The 27254-nt window shown below is 38.1% G+C and overlaps 2 protein-coding genes across 11 annotated transcripts in view; one reads left to right on the forward strand and one right to left on the reverse strand.

Moving 5' to 3' along the window:
• The window catches only part of FASTKD2 (FAST kinase domains 2), a 35867-nt gene extending 26986 nt beyond the window's left edge, over positions 1-8881 (reverse strand). The window contains exons 1-3 of one of the 3 annotated variants that reach the window (XM_007501856.3): positions 8212-8348; positions 6565-6710; positions 3243-4087 (exon numbers count right to left, since the gene is read on the reverse strand). In XM_007501856.3, coding sequence (XP_007501918.2) covers positions 3243-4001 — 759 coding nt within the window. In that variant the 5' untranslated portion in view covers positions 4002-4087; positions 6565-6710; positions 8212-8348. Of the gene's footprint in view, positions 1-3242; positions 4088-6564; positions 6711-8211; positions 8350-8656 lie in introns of those variants that run through there. The other 2 variants (XM_056807928.1, XM_001370461.4) reach the window with 2 other exon arrangements.
• Positions 8882-9073: 192 nt separating this feature from the next.
• The window catches only part of MDH1B (malate dehydrogenase 1B), a 45792-nt gene continuing 27611 nt past the window's right edge, over positions 9074-27254 (forward strand). For 2 of the 8 annotated variants that reach the window (XM_056808166.1, XM_056808169.1), the window contains exons 1-2: positions 9075-9229; positions 15282-15394. In XM_056808166.1, the coding sequence (XP_056664144.1) occupies positions 9208-9229; positions 15282-15394 (135 nt within the window). In that variant the 5' untranslated portion in view covers positions 9075-9207. Of the gene's footprint in view, positions 9230-9778; positions 9966-15281; positions 15395-16551; positions 17596-19250; positions 19372-27254 lie in introns of all 8 variants that reach the window. The other 6 variants (XM_056808171.1, XM_056808174.1, XM_056808172.1 and 3 more) reach the window with 6 other exon arrangements.

A 27254-nucleotide genomic window follows, 5' to 3' on the forward strand; every position in this document is an offset into this window, starting at 1 on the left:
TCCAACTGCTATAGTGCCTTCCCTTCCAAACTACTTTAAAGTTAGTTGCTTTGCATTTATTCTCTTTATATATTTATATTTGCATTTGTTGTCTATCCCCTTAGAATTTGAGCATTTTCCAAGTAGGGAATGTCTAATTTGTTATATTAGTATCTTAAGCACATTTAGCACAATCCCTGAGGAGTATTAGGCACTTAATAAAGAAATAATTTACCCAGCAATATTCCTTTTCATACATCCCTATCTCATAATCCTCCTATTCTGCTTTGCCTATCTTTCTGAATTGATAAATAAAACTGGTAAGCTAACTCGTTATGGGATTTTAACAGTAAATATAGGCATGTTTAGTAATCAAGATAGAATTTCATTAAAAATAATTCTGCCCAATACTATACAAACTATTTGACATAAAAAGCAAAGAGGGAGTTCTACCAAAATCCTTTTACGACACAAACATGGTACTGATTCCAAAACCAGGCAGGTCCAAAACAGAGAAAGAAAACTATAGACCAATCTCCCTAATGAATATAGATGCAAAAATCTTAAATAGGATACTAGCAAAAAGACTCCAGCAAGTGATCAGAAGGATCATCCACCATGATCAAGTAGGATTTATACCAGGGATGCAGGGCTGGTTCAATATTAGGAAAACCATCCACATAATTGACCACATCAACAAGCAAACCAACAAGAACCACATGATTATCTCAATAGACGCAGAAAAAGCATTTGATAAAATACAACACCCATTCCTATTAAAAACACTAGAAAGCATAGGAATAGAAGGGTCGTTCCTAAAAATAATAAACAGTATATATCTAAAACCATCAGCTAATATCATCTGCAATGAGGATAAACTAGACGCATTCCCAATAAGATCAGGAGTGAAACAAGGATGCCCATTATCACCTCTACTATTTGACATTGTACTAGAAACACTAGCAGTAGCAATTAGAGAAGAAAGAGAAATTGAAGGCATCAAAATAGGCAAGGAGGAGACCAAGTTATCACTCTTTGCAGATGACATGATGGTCTACTTAAAGAATCCTAGAGATTCAACCAAAAAGCTAATTGAAATAATCAACAACTTTAGCAAAGTTGCAGGATACAAAATAAACCCACATAAATCATCAGTTTTTCTATATATCTCCAACACAGCTCAGCAGCAAAAACTAGAAAGAGAAATCCCATTCAAAATCACCTTAGACAAAATAAAATACCTAGGAATCTACCTCCCGAGACAAACACAGGAACTATATGAACACAACTACAAAACACTCGCCACACAACTAAAACTAGACTTGAGCAATTGGAAAAACATTAACTGCTCATGGATAGGACGAGACAATATAATAAAAATGACCATCCTACTCAAACTTATTTATCTATTTAGTGCCATACCCATTGAACTACCAAAATACTTCTTCACTGATTTAGAAAAACCATAACAAAATTCATTTGGAACAACAAAAGATCAAGGATATCCAGGGAAATAATGAAAAAAAAACACATATGATGGGGGCCTTGCAGTCCCTGACCTTAAACTATATTACAAAGCAGCAGTCGTCAAAACAATTTGGTACTGGCTAAGAAACAGAACAGAAGGTCAGTGGAATAGACTGGGGGAAAGCGACCTCAGCAAGACAGTATACGATAAACCCAAAGATCCCAGCTTTTGGGACAAAAATCCACTATTCGATAAAAACTGCTGGGAAAATTGGAAGACAGTGTGGGAGAGACTAGGAATAAATCAACACCTCACACCCTACACCAAGATAAATTCAAAATGGGTGAGTGACTTAAACATAAAGAAGGAAACCATAAGTAAATTGGGTAAACACAGAATAGTATACATGTCAGACCTTTGGGAGGGGAAAGACTTTAAAACCAAGCAAGACATAGAAAGAATCACAAAATGTAAAATAAATAATTTTGACTACATCAAATTAAAAAGCTTTTGCACAAACAAAACCAATGTAACTAAAATCAGAAGGGAAACAACAAACTGGGAAAAAATCTTCATAGAAACCTCTGACAAAGGTTTAATTACTCAAATTTATAAAGAGCTAAATCAACTGTACAAAAAATCAAGCCATTCTCCAATTGATAAATGGGCAAGGGACATGGATAGGCAGTTCTCAGATAAAGAAATCAAAACTATTAATAAGCACATGAAGAAGTGTTCTAAATCTCTTATAATCAGAGAGATGCAAATCAAAACAACTCTGAGGTATCACCTCACACCAAGCAGACTGGCTAACATGATAGCAAAGGAAAGTAATGAATGCTGGAGGGGATGGGGCAAAGTAGGGACATTAATTCATTGCTGGTGGAGTTGTTAACTGATCCAACCATTCTGGAGGGCAATTTGGAACTATGCCCAAAGGGCGACAAAAGAATATCTACCCTTTGACCCAGCCATAGCACTGCTGGGTCTGTACCCCAAAGAGATAATGGACAAAAAGACTTGTACAAGAATATTCATAGCTGCGCTCTTTGTGGTGGCCAAAAACTGGAAAGTGAGGGGATGCCCATCAATTGAGGAATGGCTGAGCAAATTGTGGTATATGTTGGTGATGGAATACTATTGTGCTCAAAGGAATAATAAAGTGGAGGAGTTCCATGGAGACTGGAACAACCTCCAGGAAGTGATCAGCAGAGCAAGAGGAGCAGAACCAGGAGAACATTGTACACAGAGACTAATACACTGTGGTATAATCGAACGTAATGGACTTCTCCATTAGTGGCGGTGTAATGTCCCTGAACAATTTGCAGGGATCTAGGAGAAAAAAACACCATTCATAAGCAGAGGATAAACTGTGGGAGTAGAAACACTGAGGAAAAGCAACAGCCTGAATACAGCGGTTGAGGGGACATGACAGAGGAGAGACTCTAAATGAACACTCTAATGCAAATATTATCAACATAGCAATGGGTTCAAATCAAGAGAACATGTAATGCCCAGTGGATTTACGCGTCGGCTATGGGGGGTGGGGGGGAGGAAAAGAAAATGATCTATGTCTTTAATGAATAATGCTTGGAAATGATCAAATAAAATATTAAAAAATAATAATAATAATAATTCTGTACCAGATGATGAGGCCATTATCACATCACATATTATCTGTGGATGCATAAAAGATAACATTCCATTGTCCAGAGAGTTCCCAAAAGTACTGAGGGAAAAACAAATGTGTTTGTTAGGCTACCCATCAAAGATTTCAGGCTTCTGTTCATCTTACCTGTACTATCCTCAGCAAGAACTGAACTAGGTAAGTATTCTGAGGGATTCCAATCTTGATCACAGCATACAGAGTAAACATCAATCGCTGAAGATTTACAATCTTGGCTTCTTTCAATACTTGGTCACAAAAGTTATTAAATGCAGGATGTTCACACAGCAACTGTCTTTCAAAGCGCTTCTGGTCTTCGGACATATTTTTAGCAATTTTCCACATAGCTATGAAATAGCTACAGCTGGAAAAGCCAGAACACTTTGAAAACAAGTCTAATAAGTCACTCATGGAATTACACTCCTGAATGAGATGCCTGTATTTGGCAAAAAACAAACTTTTCTTTTCCTTTTGGAGGAGATCATGTTCAGTGGAGGCCATTATTTTCTCTAGCCCAGCAGTAGTAAGTTGAGGTGTTGTGTCTGACACAAGGAAGCATTGTGAGTTAAAAGACAGTCTTCTAGGATATAGGAATTTACCAAATGAAATTGATGTTAATGTGCTCAATCTTCTTTTTTGGATCTTATTGTCTTCCAAATGAAAAGCTAACACACCTTGACAGAAAAATCTAACAGATAACTGAGCTTTCTGAAGAGAGTCAATGAAAAGAACATTTTTTAATATGCTATTTTGGTAGGTAATTTTTAGTTTATGAAGTCCCAAAGGGTCTACTTTCATTGTTCTTACAATGTTTGTGGAACTCAAAGGAAAAATGTTTCTATTCAAATGTCTGAGGTTCTGCAAAAAGGAACTTGTTTTCTTATTCATTTTGCTATTGATTTTAGATTTCTGAAAAGTCACTAACAGCCAAAACTTTCTACCAGGCAAAACAGAAGAGGTCCATTATTTTCACTCTAAAAAATAAAATAGGATAAATTAATTAGTAAAGTTTTAAAAAATAAACACAGACCACAAAATACACTGTTAAATCAGACTGAGATAAACCTAGAATATCCTCTTCAATCATTAAAGACTTCTTTTAAAAGAATCTAGACAATACATTTCCTTGAATATAAGCATTCAAGACTTGCTATTTTATGAGTGCAGGTACTTTACCTAAAGGGACAACAACTTCTGCTGTCATAGTAAACCACCTTTAGGAGTTGCTGTGATTGAAGGAAAAAAAAAAGGTATTCTCACAGCCTAGTAAAGAGCTTTTCTTAACTTGATTAGAAGAGGTGTCCATTAGATAAACACAAAATTGTTCCCTAGATTTATATCTGATGTATTTCAAGAAAGGGAAGACAGGCTATAGTTTTGCTCGAAGCAGTCTTCACAAAAATAAGGTAATTTCAATTATAACATAAGGCATGAAAACTGAACTTTAATGATCGATGCTCTACCATAACTTTTATATTTGCTAAAAAGTAACAAAGTGGCATGGTAGTTTGAAGATGAGATTAACTCTGCCCTACCTACTTTTAAATTTAATCAACAAAAGTGAATAAACCCCTAGGGAAGTTCACAAGAAACTTACTAAAGGGGTTTGTAACCTCCAGAAGCAACTGACTTCCCCCTGGGTAATCCTAAGCAAATTTATAGACTACTTAATTGGTCCCCTAAAGTGGAGGAAGGAACAGGAAGGTCTTCGAGCTCTTTCGAGGCTGGTGGAGGACCTTCTTCAGCGTGGACCTGGGACTCTAGAATATGGTAAGACAGAGCTTGGATCTTCCCCTTTGGACTACAACTTGAGTGAGTGAAACACTGACTCCTTTCCTGACTTCTGGAGAGGGTAGTTTCTGCAGTTATATCAACAACAACATCCTCTTATATTTTGTCAAACAATATTAATTTTATCCCCTACAGTAGTAATCTTTGTGTAACTAAAAAGTAATAAAATCAGTATTTCAAGTTCTCTTGAATATAAAAATGTTCAAAATACCACCCCCGAACCCACTGAGAACAAAACTTTTAATAGAAATCTGAATTCAGTGAGAATTCCTAAGCATTTTAACAGTGAATTTGAACCATTTTCCTTCATGAAAACGAAATACAAAAACAACTAGCTAGTTCAAGAATAACAGTATATATATGGCAACCTGATAACTGTTTAAAAAAATTCATCAAAGACTAAAATCATAAGATTTAGAGACTAATAATGATCTTAGGGTCATCTTATTATAGGGGTTAAAATTAAGGTTGGACTAAATATAAGAGAATGTGGTCACCAAAATTAATATATCTCAAGTCAAAATGACTTTTTATCAGTTTATTTACAAAATAGAGGGAAAGAGTGAAAGGAGAGGAATGTGAAAGAGAGTAGAAAAAGCAGTTAACCTAACAAGCTAAATATTTGCTCTGGTGCCTGGCTCTATTCTGGCAGGGCTCCCAAAGCCCCAGCCTGAGGGCCCAAAGGTAAATTAAGCAAGTGTTTCATCCACACAGCCTCCTCCAAGAGGGAGGCCTATCTGGTGTTAATCTCTCTAGAAGTCAGGAAAAGAGGGTCAGTTTTTTTTCCACTCACCAATCCAAAGTCCAAGGGGAGAAAATCCCAGAGCAGTCTTACCAAATGCTAGAGTTCCAGATCCACGCTGAAGAAAGACCTCCTCCAGCCTCCAAAGCCTCAAAAGAGATCAAAGACTGACTCACAGGAAGCTGCAGCCACTTTTAAAGACCCTTCTTTACATCACTTCCTGTGCCTTCCCCTACTTTACAGGGATCAATTGCAGTCTGTAACTTTGCTTAGGACTGCCCAAGGGAAGTCAGTCATTTCTCAGTTGTCACCCACTTTAGCATGTGAGTTGTGGACCTTCCCCACTTAGGCATTAAGTGGGAGTGTCTTCCTTGAGGTGTAAACTGCTATGGTAAGTAGTTTGTGGACTTTCTTACTTTAGAGTTAAGTATGGGTGTATTAGCTTTTGTTGATTAATCCAAAAGTAGACAAAGGGAAAGCTAAGCCTATCTTCAATTTATTCAACCCCTTTCATTCTACAGATCAAGAAATTGCAGTTCAAAAGGTAACTTGCCCAAATTTATATAAAATGTAGCAAAAACAATATTTGAACCCAAGTCTTCTGACACCAAATCCAGTGCTCTAATATGTCATATACTTAGAATTATTTCCTTCATTCACAAAACAATAATCATCTATAACATTTAACACTTTTGCAGGCATGAAGGGATAAAAATGAACAAGATAAAGCCCCTATATCCACAAGGAACTATCTAGAAGGGCAAATGACAAGTAGGGAAAAAAGAATTTAGCTCAAATCTTTGAGGAGTAAGTCTGACCAAAGAGGCATTGTTATTATTCAGTTGGGTTTGACTTTCCAGGTGCAGTGTTAGGCACAATTAGGAAGATCTGAATTCAAATTTGGCCTCAGATACTTACCAGCTATGTGACACTAGGCATGTTATTTTAACCCTGATGGCCTCAGTTTCAACATTTATAAAATTAGCTGGAAAAGGAAACAATAAACCACTCCAGTAACTTAGCAAACTCCAAATGGGATCATGAAGAGTCAGACACAACTGTAACTGAACAAAGAAGACAGTCATTAATGATGTCTTGCATTGAGAAGTGATGAAAAAAATGTTATCTAATGTATGACTGGAAAAGAAAAAAAGGTTGGGTGGGTTATGTAACAAGAATGAGTTAATAAATGATCAGCTCAATTGGTATTTTGGGATAAACAAGTATTTATTAAGCACCTACTCTTCCCTGAAGCAAACATTAAAGTCCCTGCCCCTATCTATAAGGTGTTGTAAAGAATTAGCTTTGCAAAAAGCAAGAAGCAAGGAAATCCCACTGAGCAAGGACTGGGTCAACATTCTGATGACTGAGGAGAGAGGCAGTTGGGACTTACTGTTGTCTCTGTGGAAGAAGACAGAGAGGGAATAGAGTTGGCTCTCTCTGAAGGAAAAGACTTTGAAGCTGCCAGGAAATTGGACCAACTTGAAGGAGTGGTTAAGGGAGAGATTACTTCACACTGGTGGACAGTGTGTGGATTAATCATCATTCCCCTTCTAATCCTGGGTGGACCTACAGAGATGTCACTGGGATTTCTGCTTGATCAAAGAAAGGACTCCTGTGTTGTGAGATTTCTTTGGGCCCTTTGTCCTTGCCTCTAAAAATCTTTCCTTAACTTTAATTTATTAGTTTAGTATAATTATAGAAAGTTTAGGATTTTAATATCTGGTGTGGGTTAGAAGTAAGTTAGTCCCTGATTACCTTCCCTTCCTTTCTCCCTTTAGTTAAATAAACCTTTGATTTTATACATATAGCTAGTTTGAACCCTTCTTTTAACCCACCCTATCAGTAGAAACCAGGGGTTTGGCCTATTAGTGGTCCAAAATGACAAAGGATTGCTGCTAAAAAACATTTACTGGAACCTCAAGCAGTAAATAATCCCCCAATTATGTTACAAATGACATGGCAAGAATGTGCCAGTTTAAAGCGTTGTAGTTATTTGCACTTAATGAATAAATCTAATAGAATGGTATAGTAAGTGGGGTGAGGTTGTTACATTTTGTTGTTCAAAGGGATTTGGGGGGGGGGGGGAGTTAGGAAACAATTATCTAGGTGATTTCTAAACTCTGAGCGACAACAGAAGAAGGTGGCATGAACCGGGAAAGAAAAGCAGTCTGAAGGATGGAATCCAGAACAAGCCAAATCTCCCGGGCTCCCCAAGAGCAGAGCGCGCTGCGCCCCTTGCCTCTCGCGCCCACTGGAAGCGGGGTGGGGATACTTCTGTTCTGCTGGCTTGGGGCTCTGGTGGGCAAACTCAGGGGGCCACTCGGCTGGGAGGGGCCGGTAGTCCAAGGCTTCTATCGCGGTGGGGTGCGGGGCCAAGGTAAGCCCAGCTCGCCCAGCCAGCGATCCTCCAAGCTCCGGGAAACTGAAACTCGAAGCCCCCAACCTATCCTCCTCTCTGAACTCTACAATAACCCAAGAACCTGAAAAGAACCCTCAAGAGAACCCCGAGATTATCCTCCGTGGAGGAGGAATCCCAATCTCAACCACTCGTCCTACACTCACCTTAGCATTTCTGAAAACTGAACGCCGCCGTGCCAGTTCCTCTCGCTGCACCGCCAGTGTCGCGAGACTTACGGGAACTACAGAGGGTCAAAACTGTTCGCTACCAGAAAAATCAGCCAACGAACTCAGGATTTCACGTTGGAAAAGATCTATTACATTTTACAGCGAAGCAATTGAAACCCATAAAGGTTACCTCGCAACTTGGCCAGAGTTATCCAAGTTATCTCACTCTCTTTTTCCAATTACTTTGCGTCCACTTTGGACTTTACGGTTCTGTGTCTGGTCTTATTCTCTCCTCCAATAAAATATAATAAACTCCTTGAGGGCGGGGGTTGCTTCATTTTTGTATTTGTATCTCAGTCGTCAACCACAATATCTAGTAGCTTAACAGACAATTAGTCAACTGCTGATTGAATGAATGAAGAGACAAAATTGAGATTCGAACCCAGGTTCTCTGTATTTCAGCATTCCGAAAGGGCGTTCTAGTGACCGGAAAGACGCCACTTTGTTATTAATAACGAGAGACAGATAGAGGAGACGGAGGGGAGCTGAAGAGAGAGAGGAAAGGAAAGGAGGGAGGAAAAAGGAGAAAAGAAGAGCGATAGAGAGAGAGAAAGAAGGATTAGGAGTGGAGAGAGAGAAGAGAAAAGAAGAAGAAGAAGAGAGAGAGAGAGAGAGAGAGAGAGAGAGAGAGAGAGAGAGAGAGAGAGAGAGAGAGAGAGAGAGAGAGAGAGAGAGAGAGAGAGAGAGAGAGAGAGAGAGAGAGAGAGAGAGAGAGAGAGAGAGAGAGAGAGAGAGAGAGAGAGAGAGAGAGAGAGAGAGAGAGAGAGAGAGAGAGAGAGAGAGAGAGAGAGAGAGAGAGAGAGAGAGAGAGAGAGAGAGAGAGAGACTTTGTTTTTACAGTTTAGTGCTCCAAAGGAACGCGTCTTACGGACGTTCCTTAGCAACGAAGTTGTTTTCTCTCTATCCCTCTCTCGGCCGTTCCCTACAGTGAAGATGGCTAAATTCGTTGTTGCGGGTAAGAAAGCCTTCAGGGACCCCTCAATATTTTTAATGCTTGTAGTTCAACTGCCCAAAAGAAGCAGGCGGCTGCGTCCTAGGAGAAGAACCAGAGAGATCCACCTTTTTCTGCCCTTTGAGGACTGTTTGACTGGTCTAGATGCCGGAGCCTCTATGAATCTTAATTTACTCAGCGGTAAAATAAGAATGACAATGCCCTACGTCTCTACCTAGGGGTGTAGTTGTAAAGATCAAAGGGGGCCATTGCCAGGCACAGCACCAGCAGATGGTTAATAAACATTTATTCTGGGGCAGGTTGGTGGCTTAATGAAGAGAGAGCCAGGTTTGGAGTTGGGAGGATGTAGTTTCAAGTCGAGCCTATTTGTGTGACCCTGGGCAAAGTCACCTAACTTCCACTGCCTAGTCTTTGCTGCCCTTCTGCCTTGGAACCAATACACAGTATTGATTCCAAGATGAAAAGCAAGGGTATGTGTGTATGTGTGTGTGTATGTATAAATAAACAAACATTTTTTCAGAGCTTACTATTCACCAGACACTGTGCTAACAGGTGGAGATACAAAAAAGAGGCAAAAGACAATCCCTGCCAGGAGCTTATGATCCAATGAGGGAGATAACAAGCAAACAAACAAGTTAAATACAGGATAAAAAGGAAATAAGAAAGAAATTAAAAGGAGTGAAGAAAAGCTTCCTATAGAAGATGGGATTTTAACTGACACTGAAAGGAAGTTATGGAGGTCAGTAAGCAAATGGAGGAGGGAGTTTGTTCCAGGCATGGAGGCCAGCCAGAGGGAATGCCATAAGCACAGATGGAGGAGGAGAATCTTGTTTTAGGAAGAGGCAAGAGACTAATGTAACTGGATGGAAAAGTACATATTGAGAAGTAACATGTTAGAAGGCTGAAAGAGGCTGGGATATAAAAGGGTCTCAATGTCAAACAGAGGATTTTGTATTTGATACTGCAGGATCATTATCATCATTTTTTCCCTTCTACTTTTCCTTCTCCCCCTCCTCCTCCTTCATTGATTTTTTGGGTCCTTAGGACTTAGGATCTCTAAAGAGAAGGAGGCTGAGTCTGCAAATCACCTTCCTCAGGTGTATATACCTCTACACACATAATCCTGAATGCATGTATTCATGAGTGGGGCACTGGGCTGCAGTCAGGAAAACCAGAATTCAAATCTAGCCTCAGACACTTAATAGATGATCTAGGGTAGTGTTGGCAAACCTTTTAGAATCTTTTAGAGAACACATGTTGTGGTCCTTCCCCACCCCAGACTGCATGCAATGACACCTTCCCCCCAGAGACCTACTGTTCCCACACACTCACCTTGGGGAGGAGGGGGGCAGGGACTCGGCTCCCAGTCAGCTCCCACCTGGGGGGAAAGCCACTTCCTGACACCACAGAGCCCAAGTGCTTCATCTAGCTGAGTTGGGCTGAGTGAGGGGACTGCTACCAAGTTTCACTAGACTGGAAAAGATTTTTCATCATTTCTTATGGCACAGTAATATTCTATCACAGTCATATAACACAACTTGTTTAGCTAATCCCCAATTGATGGACATCTTTCCATTTCCTGTTTTTTTGCCACCTCAAAGAGAGCTGCTATAAATATTATAGAACATATAGATTCTTTGGGGTTTTTTTGCCTGATCAATTTGGGATACAGACCCAACAGTGGTATTACCAGGTCTAAAGTTATATTTACTCAATTTTATAACTCTCTGAGCATAATTTGAGATTTTTCTTGAAAATGGTTCAATCGGTTCACAGTTCTACCAACATATGTGTCCCCATTTTCCCACATCTCTTCCAACATTTGTCATTTCACCCTTTTATCATTTTAGCCAATCTAATAGGTATGAGATAATACCTCAGAATTGTGGGTTGTTGTTGTTTTTAAACACTTACCTTCCCTCCTTAGAATCAATACTTTGTACTAGTTCCAAGGCAGAAGAGCAGGAAGGACTAGGCACTGGATGTTAAGTAACTTATCCAGGGTCACACAGCTCAGAAGTATCTGAGGCCACATTTGAACCCAGAACCTCCTATCTCTATGTCTGACTCTCAATCCACTGAACTACCTACTTGCCCCCTCAGAATTATTTTTATTTATTTGCATTGCTCTAATCAGTAATAATTTAGAGCATTTTTCCATCTCACTACATATGACTGATTCTTCATCCAAAAATTATCTCTTCATATCATTTTATCATTTATTAATTGGGGAATGGCTCATACTCTTATAAATTTGACAACGTCCCCTATATATTTGACATGAAATCTCTATCAAAAAAAGAAACTGTTAAAAAAAATTTCCCTCAATTTTCTGTTTTCCTTCTAATCTTGGCTATTTTAGTTTTATTTGTATAGAACCTTTTTAATTGAATTTAATCAAAATTATCCATTTTATATCTCACAATGCTTTCTATATCTTGTTTATTCATGAATTCCTCTCCTCTCCATAAACTTGATGTGTAATATATCTCCTGTTCTTCTAATTTGCTTATAATATCTCACTTTAGGTCCTAGATCCATTTTGATCTTATCTTACTTAGTAAATAGTTTAAGATATGTATTGGTCTATATCTACTTTTTGCCAAACTGCTTTCCAATTTAAGCTCTATGTTTGGTGTTCTGCATCTAATTACTACATAGTAGGTGTATAATATATGCTTGATAATTTTTAACATTATGTACACACAAGCACATGTATATCTAGACATACAAAGCATACATATTATATGCACACATGTGCTTACATAAAAGAGAGTAATACCTAGCAGAATCTGGACAAGAATGATGTTGCAGACATCTTCCCTTTCTTCCTGCTGTTATATCTGTAGCCCTTCTTATATTTTCCCTATCCACTGACAGCTATTTCTTTATACCAATCAGGTTTAGTGCTGCAGCTGAAAAAGTACATTAACTTGGGGTTAAGTTGAGTAGTAGGAGTACCTGGAAATAATCATAAACTTCCCCCAAAACAGAAGCAATATTTCCTACAGTTCAATTGCTCATACCTCCTTTAACCTCAGCTAACCTAAGTCATCCTTCTACTGAAAGAGTTGTCTGCTCATGGAAGACAGGTTAAAGGTCCTAGAAAGTGGGTAAAACCCAAAATGAATACTTGGTCCACAGGGAACAAAGACCTAAATGCCTTCTTTTCATATAGGTAAAGCTTCCTTTTTGCATTGAAGTCGAATCTGTGCTCATGGCTCTCTTCTCCAGTCTTCCAAAATTTCCATTCCCAAATCTTTCTCCTTCCAAATATTATATTTCAAAGCACTAGGTGCCCACATCAAATAAAGAAAAAGAGTTTAAGATTGGAGCCCATGAATTTACTTAATTTTTTATTACAATGTCAGTACTGTATAGATACACTTCCTTTGTAATCTTATTAATTTTATATTATGTATTTAAAAAGCATTATTCTGAGGAAGGATTCACAGGCTTCACCAGAATGCTAAAGGCCTTTGTATTCAGGGCCAAAGAGGTTAAGAACTCCTGAAAACGGTGATTGCCAATCATATCACCTTATAATGTTAGCTACTGTAATCTAAGGAATATGTTTGTTAATATGTTTGATGTAATACCTGGTGTTCGGTGAATACTTGAGGATAAATGTGAATAATTTTTACATGTTCTTTGTTAAACTAGAGGAGTCAAGAATGGGATGTACCTATTTTTACCTGTGATCTGTGGCTCCCTAGATAAACCTCTAGGATTTAGGATATACAGAATCTGATTGAATGTTCCCTCTCCTCAAGTGTAAGAACTATATATTAGTTCCAAGGCAGAAGAGTGGTAAGGGCTAGGCAATGGGGGTCAAGTGACTTGCCCATGGTCACACAGCTAGGAAGTGTCTGAGGCCAGATTTGAACCTAGGACCTCTAGTCTCTAGGCCTGGCTCTCAATCTACTGAGCCACCCAGCTGTCCATGAGAACAGTGTTCTTAAATATACTTCAAAGAAAAGATCTGTAATTCTGTCCATATTCCCTCCACCAACTCAAAGCCCTTCTGCAAATGAGTAGATAGTTCTTGAGAATGACCAAAACAGTTTATCCTCTTGCAGTATGCACAAACTTGGCTAGTGTAGTCCTCAAGTGAAAGGAAATCTATCACAGGCTTGATCTTAAAGCAGTCTACTGAGACCAGATGGGACTTGAAGTCTGCTGGAGGATGAATTCAGTGAAAAGGCTATGTCATAGGTGATGTACCTTTCTTATAGATAATCAGCCAATCAGTAAACATTTCTTAAGTGGCTACTATATGCCAAGCACTGTGCTAAAGACTGGTTTGTAAAAGAGTCAAAAGACAGTCCCTGACCTCAAGGAGCTCACAGTCTAGTGGGGAAGACAACATGCAAACAAATATATACAAAGCAAGCAGTGTACAGGATGAATGGGAAATAATTAACAGAAAGAAGGCACTAGACTTACAAGGGCTTGGGAAAGGTTTCCTGTAAAAGATGGGATTTTAGCTGGAATTTAAAGGAAGCCAGGTAAGCCAGCAGTGGAGATAAGGGAAGAGAATATTTTAGGCATGGGGGAGAGCCAGAGAAAATGCTTAGAAACAAGAAATGCAGTGTCTTGTTTATGGAACCAAATATCATTTAGTCCAACCACATTTTACAGGTGAAGAAACTGAGGTCCAGGATGGAAGAGAAAATCATTAGCTGGTTAGTGGCAGAGTAGATCTTTTCATTCCCACAGTATTTCCTCTATATCATGCTGTCTTTCATATAGAAAGTCTTATTTTAGCTTTAGTACCTTAGATCAAAGATGTCAAAATATGTGTGACCTTCAATACTCCTAAGTTTGGCTGGAATCAGACTAAAATGTAATTGGGAAATATTTCACAAATAAAAATATAATAGAACACAGCATTCTATAATGTGGTTTTCTAAGCCAATATAATGTAAGCAGAGAGCTTTATGTACTGTTTAACAGTCCCATTTCTATTTGCTTTGACTCCAATGCCTTAGAAACTTTCTAATCCTCTTTTTCACATTAAGAAAAAGTTGGGGGTGGGGGAAGAGCAGCTGGGTTGTTCAATGGATTGAGAGCCAGACCTGGAGACAAGGAGGTAATGGATTTGAATTTGGTCTCTGGTACTTCATAACTATGTGATCCTGGGCAAATCACTTAATCTCAATTGCCTAGCCCTTACTGCTCTTCTACCTTAGAACTGATATTTAGAACTAATAGAATTGTACCAATTCTAAGACAGAAACAGTTAAAAAAAGTTTTTTTAAAAAGTTATTAAAAAAGAATGTAAATCCATGGAAATGATCAAATAAAATACTATTTAAAAAAAAAGAATCTACATCCCCCCCCAAAAAAAGAATGTAAGCTCCTTGAAGGTAAGGATTGTCTTTTTATTTGTATTTTTTTAGCTTAGTTCACCTCTGTACTAAGGCACATCATCAAGCACTTAATAAATTGTTAATATGCTTGACTTGAAAAGAATTATCTAGTTTAACAAGACCTATTCGATCCTTAAGGTTGGGATGTCAGTTGGGAGGATTCCAAAAGAGAAATAGTTGAAAACTAAAGAACATGTCTCTGAAATGAATTCTTTCATTTCTTTATCACTTGTCTGATTCATCTCTATTCAAAAGGCCCTCTCTTGTCTGCTTTGCACACAGATATACAATACTCTCCACAGAGTGTTCACCTTTTACAGCTCTGCTTTTCAAAGGCCAGTGCTCTCCATGAAGCTTCTGATTGTACTAATTTTTAATTCTTTGATATTGCATTGTATTACACTTATTTATGCTTAATTTTTGTACATGCTGTGTTCTTCCTACTGCCCCAAAAAATAGAAGCTCTTTGAACAGATACAATTTGGTTTTGTTTTTATAACCTTAGAATTTATTGAATTGTCTTGCACACAATAGAAAATAAATATTTAAGTTCAATTGAATTGAATTCTACCTGATTTGTATATACATGATAAATACAGAAATGGGATAGGCAACCTATGTGAATACCTAATACCAACATACACGAGAATGTAAACTGTCTCCCTATTCATTTGATCTCTTAGGTAAAGCAGATTGCCCATACTTTGCTAAGGCAGAACTGCTGGCAGATTATCTGCAGAAAAATCTACCTGATTTCCAGATACACAAAATTATTCAACACCCTGATATTTGGGAGGTAAGGAACTATTACAGTCTATAAGATTCACTAAAAGTCATTACACCTAAATTCAATTATAATTGTTAGACTGGCTGTTGCAAATTGGTTTTCTATAATGAAGTTTGGTTTATTCATGTGTTATAGACAGGTGGTAATTTTTAAAGCAAATCTCTTCTGATCAGTGTTTAGACCCCAATTTAAAAGTTTTAATATGATCCATAGAAATAAATCTAGGTACTAATTAGAAAACAGTGCAAATTTAGTTTCACCTAAGAACTCAGTACCTGTCACTTTTTTTTTTGCTTATTAATATATATCCTCCTTCAAAGATCTTCAGATTTTAATTGAAAAAATTTTTTAAGGAAACCAGTGAAACGTGTGAAATTGCTGCCTTCTATGGACATGTTCAAGGCCTCTCTAAAGTATTATTTGCTAGAGATTAGAACTCAGTAAAAGGTGGATGTGGCTTAAACCACAACCTCTAGGAGTTTAGTTGTTCATTCTGTGTTTTTAAAGAAGACCAATAATACCACAATGCTGGAGTCAGGGTACAATGTTCAGCTGTGGCTGATCAAACCATTGTGCATTGGGAAGACGCAAGATGGGGCATAACTAGTCCATTAAAACATTTAGAATGTAGGTGACTCAGGATCTGTGTAGCTCATGTTTCCTTTGTGTTTCTACAATTCTGCCCTGTTCATGGAGCACAGCATCTTCTTTGATACAGGCACTCCATGCCAGAGCATCCTGTGTCAGTGTTTCCCATATCTCACAGTTAATGCTAAAATTCTTCAGAGATACCTTGAAAGTGCATCATGTTGCTTCTTCTAAATGCACTTGAGCTTTTTTGTGCAAGTTTTCTGTAAAATACTCTTTTGGGTAAGGGTGCATTTGGCATTCAAACAGCGTGGCCAGCTTTTGGAGTTACACTTTCTGTCTCAAGGTTTGGCAGTTCAACTCTGGAGAGGATCTCAGTATCTGATGCCTTATCTTACCATGTAACCTTCAAGATCTTCCTGAGATTATTCATAGGGAAGCAGTTTCATTTTCTAGCCTGTTGGTAGTGGACTGTCCATATTTCACTAGCATATAGCAGTGCAGTCAGCACAAGGGCTTTTTAGACCTTCAGTTTGTTATACCACTTGAAAGCTTTCTCTCCCACACTTTCTTTTGAGGTCTCCCAAACTCTGAGCAAGACCTGGCAATATATGCATCAATCTCATCATCTGTGGGGACAGCCTTGGAGAACGTACTTCTAAAAAAGGGTAACTTATCCACAGCATTCAAAGTTTCTCCATTTTTTATGATCAATGGTTCTGATATGGGGGTATAGACTTCCTCTAGACACCCCAAAACCCCAGATTGTGTGCTAGGTCAGAGTGTACATAAAATACTCATTTTTATTTGAATTCCTGCAATGCTAGGGAAGGTGACTTTGAGCCCCTCTGGCCTTTCCCTTCATTCTTGATGAGCACAGATAAGCACATCCCAGCTTGCTCCTGATATGCATCTATTTTATATCCAGATATCTGATTACCCTCTAAACTGCACAATTCACCCACTTTTGACTTTGAGTCGTGGGACATAACCACATGACCCATCTCAGGTTCCAGAGACCCAGTACATCATCCTTTCTCTAGTCATGTAGGCCCTGTTGCTAAAAGGGTATAAAAAACCCTAAACCCCATCTCCTAGGGGAGGCAGTATTCCATCTGAACACTGTTTCCCAGCCTTTCACCTGGCTTCCAAATTAATACATTTCTCTTTTTAATTTTAAGCTAAGTTTTGGAATATTATATTCTTGTAAAGGGTAGCCTATCCCCAACCTGGGGTTTCATCTCATAGCTCTCCCACAACAGTTCTATGTATGAATGGTACAGTGCTGGCTGGTGGAAGACCTCTGTTTTCTTGGTGTTGTCAGGCCAAAATTAACACAGGCAGCAGTTTCAGAGGCCACATTGAGTAAACAATTATCTTTGAACAAAAAGTCAAGTACCAATGTCCTCTCCACTTTGGTTTTGGCTTGAAGCCTTTTCAAATGAAATAGTTTAACATCAGTTTGAAAACTGATCTTGATGCTATTTTTGTCCTCACTGAGGGTATCTGACAACATCTCAGAGAACATCATGCCAAAGAGCATGGGAGCAAGCATATAACACTACTTCACTCTGTTGGTGCCTGGGAAAGTATGAGAGCATTGTCCTTCATCCAGAATCCATGTGAGTTTGCCATCATATTACTAGTATAACAATTAAAATTTGTTATTAAAATTAAAATTGATGTAAGGGTAAAAATGGGTTTGACAAATATAAGAGTTAAAAAATGAGATTGTGGTCACTGTTTTTAAAATAATTAACCCTTAAGTCAACATGGCTGTTAGTAGCTTTTAACAATTTAATATAATGTAAATATAGCAAAAGAAGAGAAATATAGGAAAGAAGTAGAAAACACTGCCTAGCTAGATACCCTATAATTACTGTCTGAAGAAGTCCAGCTCACCACCCAGCAAGGAACCCTTCAAGTCCCAATCTCCATGTGGAGTCTGTCAAATTTAATTGTGGTTGGACTTCAATATTATAATTGGTGGTCACCAGGGATTTAATTTCTAAATCCCAAAATGAATTACTAAAGTAATGTAATTTATGGTAGTTTATTTACAATAAAGTCTAAGATATTAAGGAAGTGAGGAAAGGGTAGAGAAGGAGAGAGAGCTCTGGTGTCCTCAGAGCCAGGTAGACATTCTAAGGCCCTAATCAGGGAACAGGAGTCTCAAGATGATGGGCCTTTCTCGGAGGTTTACACCTCCAGAAAGGCAGGGTCACTAAGTCAGCCTTTCACTCACCAAGGTGACTATCTAAAAGGAAAGCAGTCTGAGGTCTCCTGCACAAGCTCCTCCAAGAGTCCAATTCCACAGCCAAGTCTGAGTATCCATCTTCCAGTCTCTCCTTCGAGTGACTGTTCTTCCCTCTATCACAAATCTCAAATGCTCAAATCTCTTCGAATCACTCTTCTGGCCTCTATGGTCCTCTTTTTAAAGATCTTTTTCTCTTGTGTCACCTCCCCTAAATTTCATGTCTACCAATCACAGCAGAGGCTCCTCTCCAGGACTGCCCACTCTTTAGTTCACACCTTCTTTGGTTAGATTATACCTTGTTTGCTTAGATCACACCTTTAGTAGTTAGTTTGTACCTTTTTGTGCTTAAAATTGGTAGATCTACTTCAAATACTGAGTTACCACCTTTTGGGGGATTAAAATCTAAAAATAGATTGTGGATTACAATTCAATCTTCCCAATAAAGGAAGAGCTAAGTGTCTTCATTGTTACAATCAGGAGAGAGCTAAATCCAATTTTCACAAGTCACAGTAGTTTCTTCCACCAGAAGTCCCGGTGGTGTCTTTAGCAAGGGTTCCACCAATGCAAGCCTCTTCCTTCAGCTCCAGTCACTCACCCAGAAAGCCTCTCCAGCACAGCAATCTCCAACTCAGAATCAATCCACGAGAAAGGTCTCTCTCAGAAGGACCAGAAATCTATCCATAAGAAAGTTCTTTCCCAAAAGACTAGGCATGATGAATCTTCTTTCTGGTCTCGCCTTTTTATACCTCCTTTTTCCACGTCACTTCCTGTCTCTCCCCCTCTTCACAGGAACCAATCACAGCCTTTCAATTTGCCTAGCACTGCCCAAGGGGCAATGCTTGTGGCCTTTGGAGTTAAGAACTTTTTTTGTTAGTGATTTACTCAGTGTTAAGTAGGGGTACTTTAAATTCTTGGTTGATTAATATTGTCAAAATAGACAAAGAGAATTTTAATTCTCTCTTCACTGGCTTACAATGCTGATGAACTCTGGGCAACCCAATTTTCACCATCCTTTTCAAGCTAAATATTTGCATTCAGCGAAAGCAACAGCTCTGAAGATGACTGTGGAGAATCAGTGTTAACAGGATAGAGCTTTTCTCTGTGTGTGAACAGATTATTGCTGACCTGGAGGGAAAACTGAGTAAGTACACAGACTGCAAAAGGAAAGCAGAATAGGAGTGGGCAGCTTTCAGAGATTTGGTGTAGAGCACTGCATTTGCTCATCTGGGCCAGAACACCAGTAAACATCAGGAATGATTTGATGAAAAAGATGAGAAAGTTTAGAAGCTGCTAAAAAAGAACTCCACAGGGTTTATCAGCAGGATAGCTTGTCCATCTCCGTGAAGGCAGCGTTTAACTCCATCAAAAGCAAAGTCCAAGTGAAGCTTAAAGAGATACAGGATTCTTGCTCAGCAAGATGGCAGAAGAAATTTTTCCACTGGTGGGAATAATCTCAAGCACTTCTATGATGCCCTGAGGACTATTTATGGACCAAAAACCTCTGGTGCATTTCAACTACACAGTGCTAATGAAGTCACACTGATCAGTGACAATGACATGATCCTGGAGAGATAGGCTGAACACACCTCCATAGTGTTCTTTTTTAATTTTATTTTTCTCCATAGTGTTCATAACAAACTGTTATCAACCAATGCTAAAACTATTGATCATATGCCTCAGGTGGTAATCAGCTCCTCTCTAGGCAAATCTTCAACTAAAGAAGTACTGAATGCAATCAAGCTCTACTCAGTGGCAAAGCACCTGCCACTGATTCCATCCCAGCAGATATCTACATTGTTCATACAAAAGTAGAACTGAAAATTTCCTCCTGGAATTTAAGAATACCTCCATTTTTCTTTTTCTATAAAGGAAAAGGAAACAGGCTGTCCTGTGACAACCATAGGGGGAATATCTCTCTCTTAGTTATTGCTGGCAAGATCCTTGCCATAGGCCTCCTTAATCATTAACTCAGTGATTACTCATCTGGAAGATGGCCACCTACCAAAGAGTCAGTGTGACTTTAGAAAGGGCCAGAGGAATGATCAGCATTTGTTGATCTGATTAAGGTCTTTATAATGTCAGTTGTGAGGGCAAGTGGAAAATCATGGCAGTTAGGAAGAGTTTAGTTACTCAATATCAAAAGGATTGTATCATAAAATACAAGTCTTTAGAGCAGTCTTAACTGTGTGTAACTTAAAGGCACCAAGTGGAATTATTCCAAATGAACATTGAACTGTTCCTCTAACTTACAATTTAGTTTTTAGAGACAAGGTCCACACAAAAATGTGTTGATAAAATAATTTTATTTTATCCTTAAATGAGCATAACTTGGATTCACCAGATTGCAACCTAATTTTCTTTTTTTTTTTCTTTACAATTTAAAAAATTTGGAATACTTTTCCATGGTTACATGATTCATGATTCCCGCTCCCCACCCCTTCTCTTCTCCCACCTGGAGCTGACAAGCAATTCTACTGGGTTATACATGTATCATTGTTCAAAACCTATTTCCATGTTATTCATATTTGCAACAGAGTGATCTTTTAACACCAAAATCCTAATCATATCCCTATCGAACTATGTGATCGATCATGTGTTTTTCTTCTGTGTTTCTGTTCCCACAGTTCTTTCTCTGGATATGGATAAGTGTTCTTTTTCATAAGTTCCTCTGAATTGTCCTGGGTCATTACATTGCTGCTAATAGAAAAGTCTATTACAATTGATTGTGCCACTCTGTGTACAATGTTCTCCTGGTTCTGCTCCTTTCACTGTGCTTCAATTTCTGCAGGTCTTTCAAGTTCACATAGAATTCCTCCAGTTCATTATTCCTTTCAGCACAATAATATTCCATCACCATCAGACACCACAGTTTGTTCAGCCATTCCCCAATTGATGGAGACCCCCTTAATTTCCAATTCTTTGTCACCACAAAAAGTTGCTATAAATATTATTGTACAAATAGATCATTTTCCCTTCTTTTCAAAAATATCTTTGGGATAGAGACCTAGCAATGGTATTACTGGATCAAAGGGTATTCAGTTTTAAAGCCCTTTCCTCACACTCCCTCCAATTATTTTTTTATTATTTTCTTTTTCAGTCATATTAGCCAATCTACTAGATATGAGAGAATACCTCAGAGCTGTTTTAATTTGCATTTCTCTAATTGAGAGTGTTGGGGAAAGGCTAATGGTGTTCAGTGGGCTGAGCACCTGGCCTAAAGTGGATTGAGCACCTGGGAGATCCTGGTTTCAAACATGGCCTTAGATACTTCTAGCTGTGTGACCCTGGGAAAGTCAGTTAACCTCTATTGCCTAGTCCTTATGGCTCTTCTAAGTGCACAAGCAACAGAAAATTAATAGAATTAATTGATTAATTGAGGAGGATTTACATTTTGGCTAGTACACGGACATGTTCCATTAGGGATATATTGTAACAAGTTATTTGCCTCAGTTTGGTTACTGTTTCTATTATTCCCATAACTTCCAAAATTATTATTTTGGAAATTGCTTCTGTTATTATTATTTCTAGAATAGTTATTGGTTCTAGAATAGTGAAAGGGGGAAATTTGGGTAAAATGTGAAGGGCCAGAGATGAAGATGCAGGAGTGTGCTAGATGCAGAAGATGGAATATAGGAGGGAGCTTGGAATTTGTAGTGGGGATTCTGAGAGCCTGGGACTGGCAGTTGGGGGAGAGTGCGAGGTTCATGGAGAAGGACACAGCTCCTGACCGTAACTCTCTAGATTGAGTGGGAAATCTACCCAAATTGCCTACTTCAGCTCCTGTTGTTCCTGAGTGATCCCAGACATCTAATTGACATCTATGGACTCCCAAGAAGACTCTAACAATGAAACTGACTTGGACTTCCAAGTTACCTCCAGTAGGCTGAGCCTACCGACTGTGGTGGCTAAGTCATTTCTGTCACCATCCTCCTGATTGATCAAAGAGCTCTGACCTTAATTCAAAGACTGTTTGGATGGACTTAGCTTTATTTAGACAAGATGGTGGGAACTAGATAGAGATGGAGGCAGAGAAGGTCCAACTGTGTTGAACACAGAAGAGACCTGTGAAGGTCAGAGAGAACTGGGACAGATAGCTTGGGAAAAGATTAGGGATCTTCCTAGCCCATCATCCTTTCCTAGTTCCTGAATATCAACTTGAATAAACTTACTTTTTTTCAACAAGAAAGTCAGATTGCCTTTGTCAGTGAACTCTAGGCCTGAGGGTATCCATATTGCCCTTAGGCCAGGGAGGAGCAGCTAAAGATTAACATGACTCAACCAACCTTATTACTGGTCAAATTTACCATTTAACAATAGCTATTCCAAAAGTTCCCACCATTATTTCTAAAATTGCTGAATATTTGATTCTAGTATCTGCAATTTGTCTTCAAGTATCCATTTTTTTTGCACAAGTAACACATTGGCCTCTGGTTTGTATATTCTCACACAGGAGCAATAGTTACCCCAAAATTAATATCACCTTTTTAAAGCCTTTCAATTTTTCCCTTTAGTACTTTTCCTTTCTTTTTTTTTCTTTAAAATCCTTACCTTCTTTCTTGGAACCAATAGTTCCAAGGCAGAAGAGTGGTAAGGGCTAGGCAATAGGGGTTAATTGACTTGCCCAGGGTTACACAGATAGGAAGTGTCTAAGGCCAAATTTGAACCCAGGACCTCCCATCTCTGGGCCTGATGCTTTTCATTTCTTAATGCATCCACTAAATCACTATCATAGGCATCTTTCGTTTCATGCCCATTATAAACATAAATTGCCACTCTCCTTAATTCATCAAGGTCCATATTCATCCAGTTAGGGCAACTGGTTTTAAAATAGTCTTTGACTATTTTAAAGCAACAGTTTTTTTGTTTTGTTTTATTTTTTGTTTTACAAATTGCCTTCTCAATTGTCTATTGTCTCTTTCTCTTGTTAAGTCAATGTCTATGTATCTTCCTCCCAGTTCAATAAGTGTCCATGAAGTGTGAAAGATTTTCTCCTATTTCTTACTTAAGCTTTTCAAATTTTGTCCGGGTACTAGGTCTATCTTAACAAACTCTCGTTCCATTAAGAACTGCCTCCCTAGCTTGGCACAATCTTGCATAGTTTGTTTCATCATTAATTTCCCAATGAGGGTTATTCACAGACCAGTGAACCCTGCATCCTGCTCATTGGTAAGATTGGTAACTTTATCCTTTTCCCTTTTAGTTAGTAACTCATCTAGAAGATATTCAAAATCAATCCAAGTTGGATCAAATTGCTTACATCATCTTCTCTAGCTTTTTTTATCACAGTTATAGGCTCCTCCTCAAAAGAAGGAATGCTGCACTTAAATCCCTCCATATCCTGAGGGGCAAATGGTTTGTGATGTCTAATAGTTACTAACTTGTTCTTCTTAAGGTTAAGGGTTGGTACTTCTCTTAAAGAGAATAGGCTAGGGTTAGTATCTTCTTTCTTTTGGCTTGTAATCTTAGGTGCCTTAATGGAAAAATTCGAAACGTAGGAGAAGACCAAGCACAACTCTCATTCTGTTTGGAGATAGTTTCATTTAAATGCATTATACTTTTAGTGATTTGAGAGATATTCCACTTTGGAGATAGTTTCAGTTTGGTGAGCAATAGTGTTAGTTAATTTCGAGATGCAATCCTCAAGATATGCAACTCTAGTCTCCATTAATCTCTCTTTCATTTGCCTCTTTTTCTTAGTAAGAATCAAACTAAATGCTTGGTAAAGCTAGTACCCTTGTAACAATGCATACAGAACAAATACTCCTATAAGTGGTACTAACCGGAGACAATAAAAAATTGTGAGATTTTTTAAAATTCCCAGGTATTGGGAGTTCCCTGAGGTAATGAGGCATTACTGAACAACGTGGTTATACTCCTATCCCTTTCCTAATATTGGAAAGAACAGAAGATCAATAGATTAATCAAACTCTTACCTGACTCTTGTTACAAGGGAATCACTTTAAAAGACTGATATATATTAATTTAAGGTCGCCAAGGAATCAGCTATGTAATTCCTAAATGAAAAACTCAAGTCAGCTGTCAGCCTTTTTTGGAGTTTAATTACAATAGGAGCAAGAAAGGAATTAGAGATATATATAGAGAGAGAAAGGGGAGAGAAGGGAATAGGGCTTAAATACCCCTTCTGTTTAGGCTGGGCCAAAAGGCCCAAGCCCTTAGATAGCTGGGGCAAAGAAAAGAGATCAGTCCCTATTACTCACGTGTCCAAAATGGAGAAACAGTCTCAGAGGCCCCCACCTTCAGCTTCCTTCAGAGCAAGCCTCCTCAGAGCCCAGGAACCACCGACCAAAAAACTCAATCACCTCTCCCCCTTGAGTCTCCAGACCCTCCTATCTTTAAGGACACCATCCAAGTTGCCTCCCCTCAGTCCTCACATCTACCAATCACTCTTCATCAATTTCCCTGTCAATGGAGGCTCTCGCTTAACCCAGGACCGCCCAGAGGTTTCTGGCTTTTGCACATGTCTGTTGAAGGTCATATTTTTCAAATGATTAAATCTATACTCCTTTGCTACAGCCCTTTCTAAATCCTGTTAACTTGAGTATGGTAGAGATTGGAATAATTAAATTTTGATCTAGGCTGCAGCCCTTACTCAATCCTATTAGGACTGAATAGGGTGGAGATTTATTCCAAGTATCTCCATTGTATCAATTCTAAAATCAATCAAGACTCAAAGAAATTCCTGTTCTATGCTTAAGCATAGGTCAAAGTCCTTTCCATTGTTCAGCAAAGGGTTTCTGTCCTAAAGTAATCTTAAGAAGGGAAGAGAAGGAACCTCCCATGCCAATGGAGTTCCCATTCCAATAGACTATCAGTAAGAAATTTTCCAAGTATGAAATATCCCAATGGTGAAATTTTCAACAATTATAAGTCTAAGGAAATTTGAGGTTTACAATCCCCCCTGATGATCATTGGGAGACTAGTCTCCCCATTGATCATTTAACATAATCATTTTGTAGTTCTAAATTCACTTCTAACTAAAGATATACACAATATTCAATTTCTAAGAGAAATTAGAATAGTGAGAGAGGAAATAGAAAAGAAAAGAAAGCAAAACCAATGTTTGCTAGGCGCATTGACAGAAAGCCAAATTAGGGGCAGTCCCTTTTGGCATAAATGTTACAATAAATGTTCAATCAAAAGTTCAGTCCAATCAATCACATCCAAAGTTCATTCTTGATCTTCTTGATGAAGTGTAGGTTTTTGGCATCTTTCTGCAACAGTTCATTCTCTGGATATAAAAGTTTCAAGCTTCTTTCTTGAAGATCTTTTCTTGAACAAAATCAAAATCTTTGAATTTTTTATAAAAGTAAAATCTTAAACAAAAGTCTTGGATTTTTATAAAAATAAAATCTCAAACAAAAAAAAATCAAAAATGAAAAAATTCTTAGATTTTAAATTAAAATACAATCCCCCCTGAAGTAAGTATTTAAAAAAAAAATATATCAAGTTTAGCTCAGAATGCAATGTTCAGTTATGGGGGTGTATGTGTCAATTATCAAAAGAATAGAAAAATAATCAAAAACATAAGAAAAATTCAAAATAGACCTTGTATAGGTCCAGTTTAAAGTAATTTCTATCCCACAAGTATGTAGGATAGAATGCAGTAATATTTCACTTAGCCATCTGTAGCCAAGACTACAGGAAGTTGCCATAATATAAGAAGAAAAGAATTAGAATTCTATTTTGATGGGGAAATGTCATTCCCTTGTCTGATTTTTTTCTTCAGAGATATAGGGAGCCAGCATGATAGTCAAGCTTTGTACTTGTTTGAGTATTTCGAAAAGGAGTGTAGATACAAGGAAGTCCTACGACTTAAACATAAGTTAAGCGTCGCAACCTTGAGTCTCACTTTAATATTTCATGTGTGCTCTATTGGCACTATTCAGGTTTAGTCTGTGCTCCTTGTTTTTATCCCTTTTCCTGGAATCAGACACAAACATTAATCACAGTTCTATAATATTTTATCAATAAATGGCAGGTTCCCATAGTTTAAAGCTTTTAGGCATATATTGATATTATAGCAAGAGTATATATATTAACTTGTATTACTGCAGGGAAAAAATAATATTAATATTAATTATGTGTACCTTCAGTACAAAAAAATGAGAAAAAAATCAAATATTCTGATCAAAAAATAAAAAGAAATAAGAAAAAATAAGGAAAAAAAATCAGTAATTCAATATATTCTTGAAAAAAAAACATCCATTTGTCTATGGATTATTATCTCCAATTCATATGATAAGATAGAGTCACAATTCATATGATAGGATAGAGTCAATCAGTCTCAGCAGAAGATGCTTTCTTCACATGTGAGCAGTGAATCCAAGAGTCTCTTTCTCCAATCTTTATAGATGTTGGAGTAGTTAATAATATTTGGAATGGTCCTTCCCATGAAGGTTGAGTTGCTCCAGTTCGCTTGAAATTCTTGATATAAACTTTATCTCCTGGGTTCAGGTCATGCAGAGAAAAGTCTAATGGTCCAGCTTGTACTGCAGCTCCGGATTCATGAAGTTCACGTAGTTTGTGCTGTAACTCCTGTATATAGGAAGCAATAGTAATATCTCCCCCTAATAGCGATGTATAAGCCGGGGAGAAAGGCTTAGCCTGTATAGGCGGATGTCCAAAAAGCATCTCACACGGTGAAATATGTAAGTCTCCTCTAGGCCTGCTTCTAAGATAAAATAGGGCCAGAGGGAGAATTTGAGGCCATTTTAAATGGGTCTCAGTGCATAATTTGCCAATCATAGTCTTAAGTTCTTTATTCATCTTTCCTACTATTTGGAGAGGAGAGAAAAAAAAACTGAAAAAGGTTAATTAATATCAACAAAATCAATACAATCTAAGAAGAATCATCTTTATTATACTGGGAAGTTCCCTGGGCACCCTCCTGAAGGGCACCTCTCTGAGGATCATTAGCACCTCGAGTAATTTTTGGACGAGCGCCATTTCTCATATATTGTTGAGTATTATCATTAAAATTTTCTTCAATTTGAGCATTGTCAT

The sequence above is a fragment of the Monodelphis domestica genome, chromosome 8, assembly GCF_027887165.1.
Source record: "Monodelphis domestica isolate mMonDom1 chromosome 8, mMonDom1.pri, whole genome shotgun sequence".
In the NCBI taxonomy this organism is placed as follows: domain Eukaryota; kingdom Metazoa; phylum Chordata; class Mammalia; order Didelphimorphia; family Didelphidae; genus Monodelphis; species Monodelphis domestica.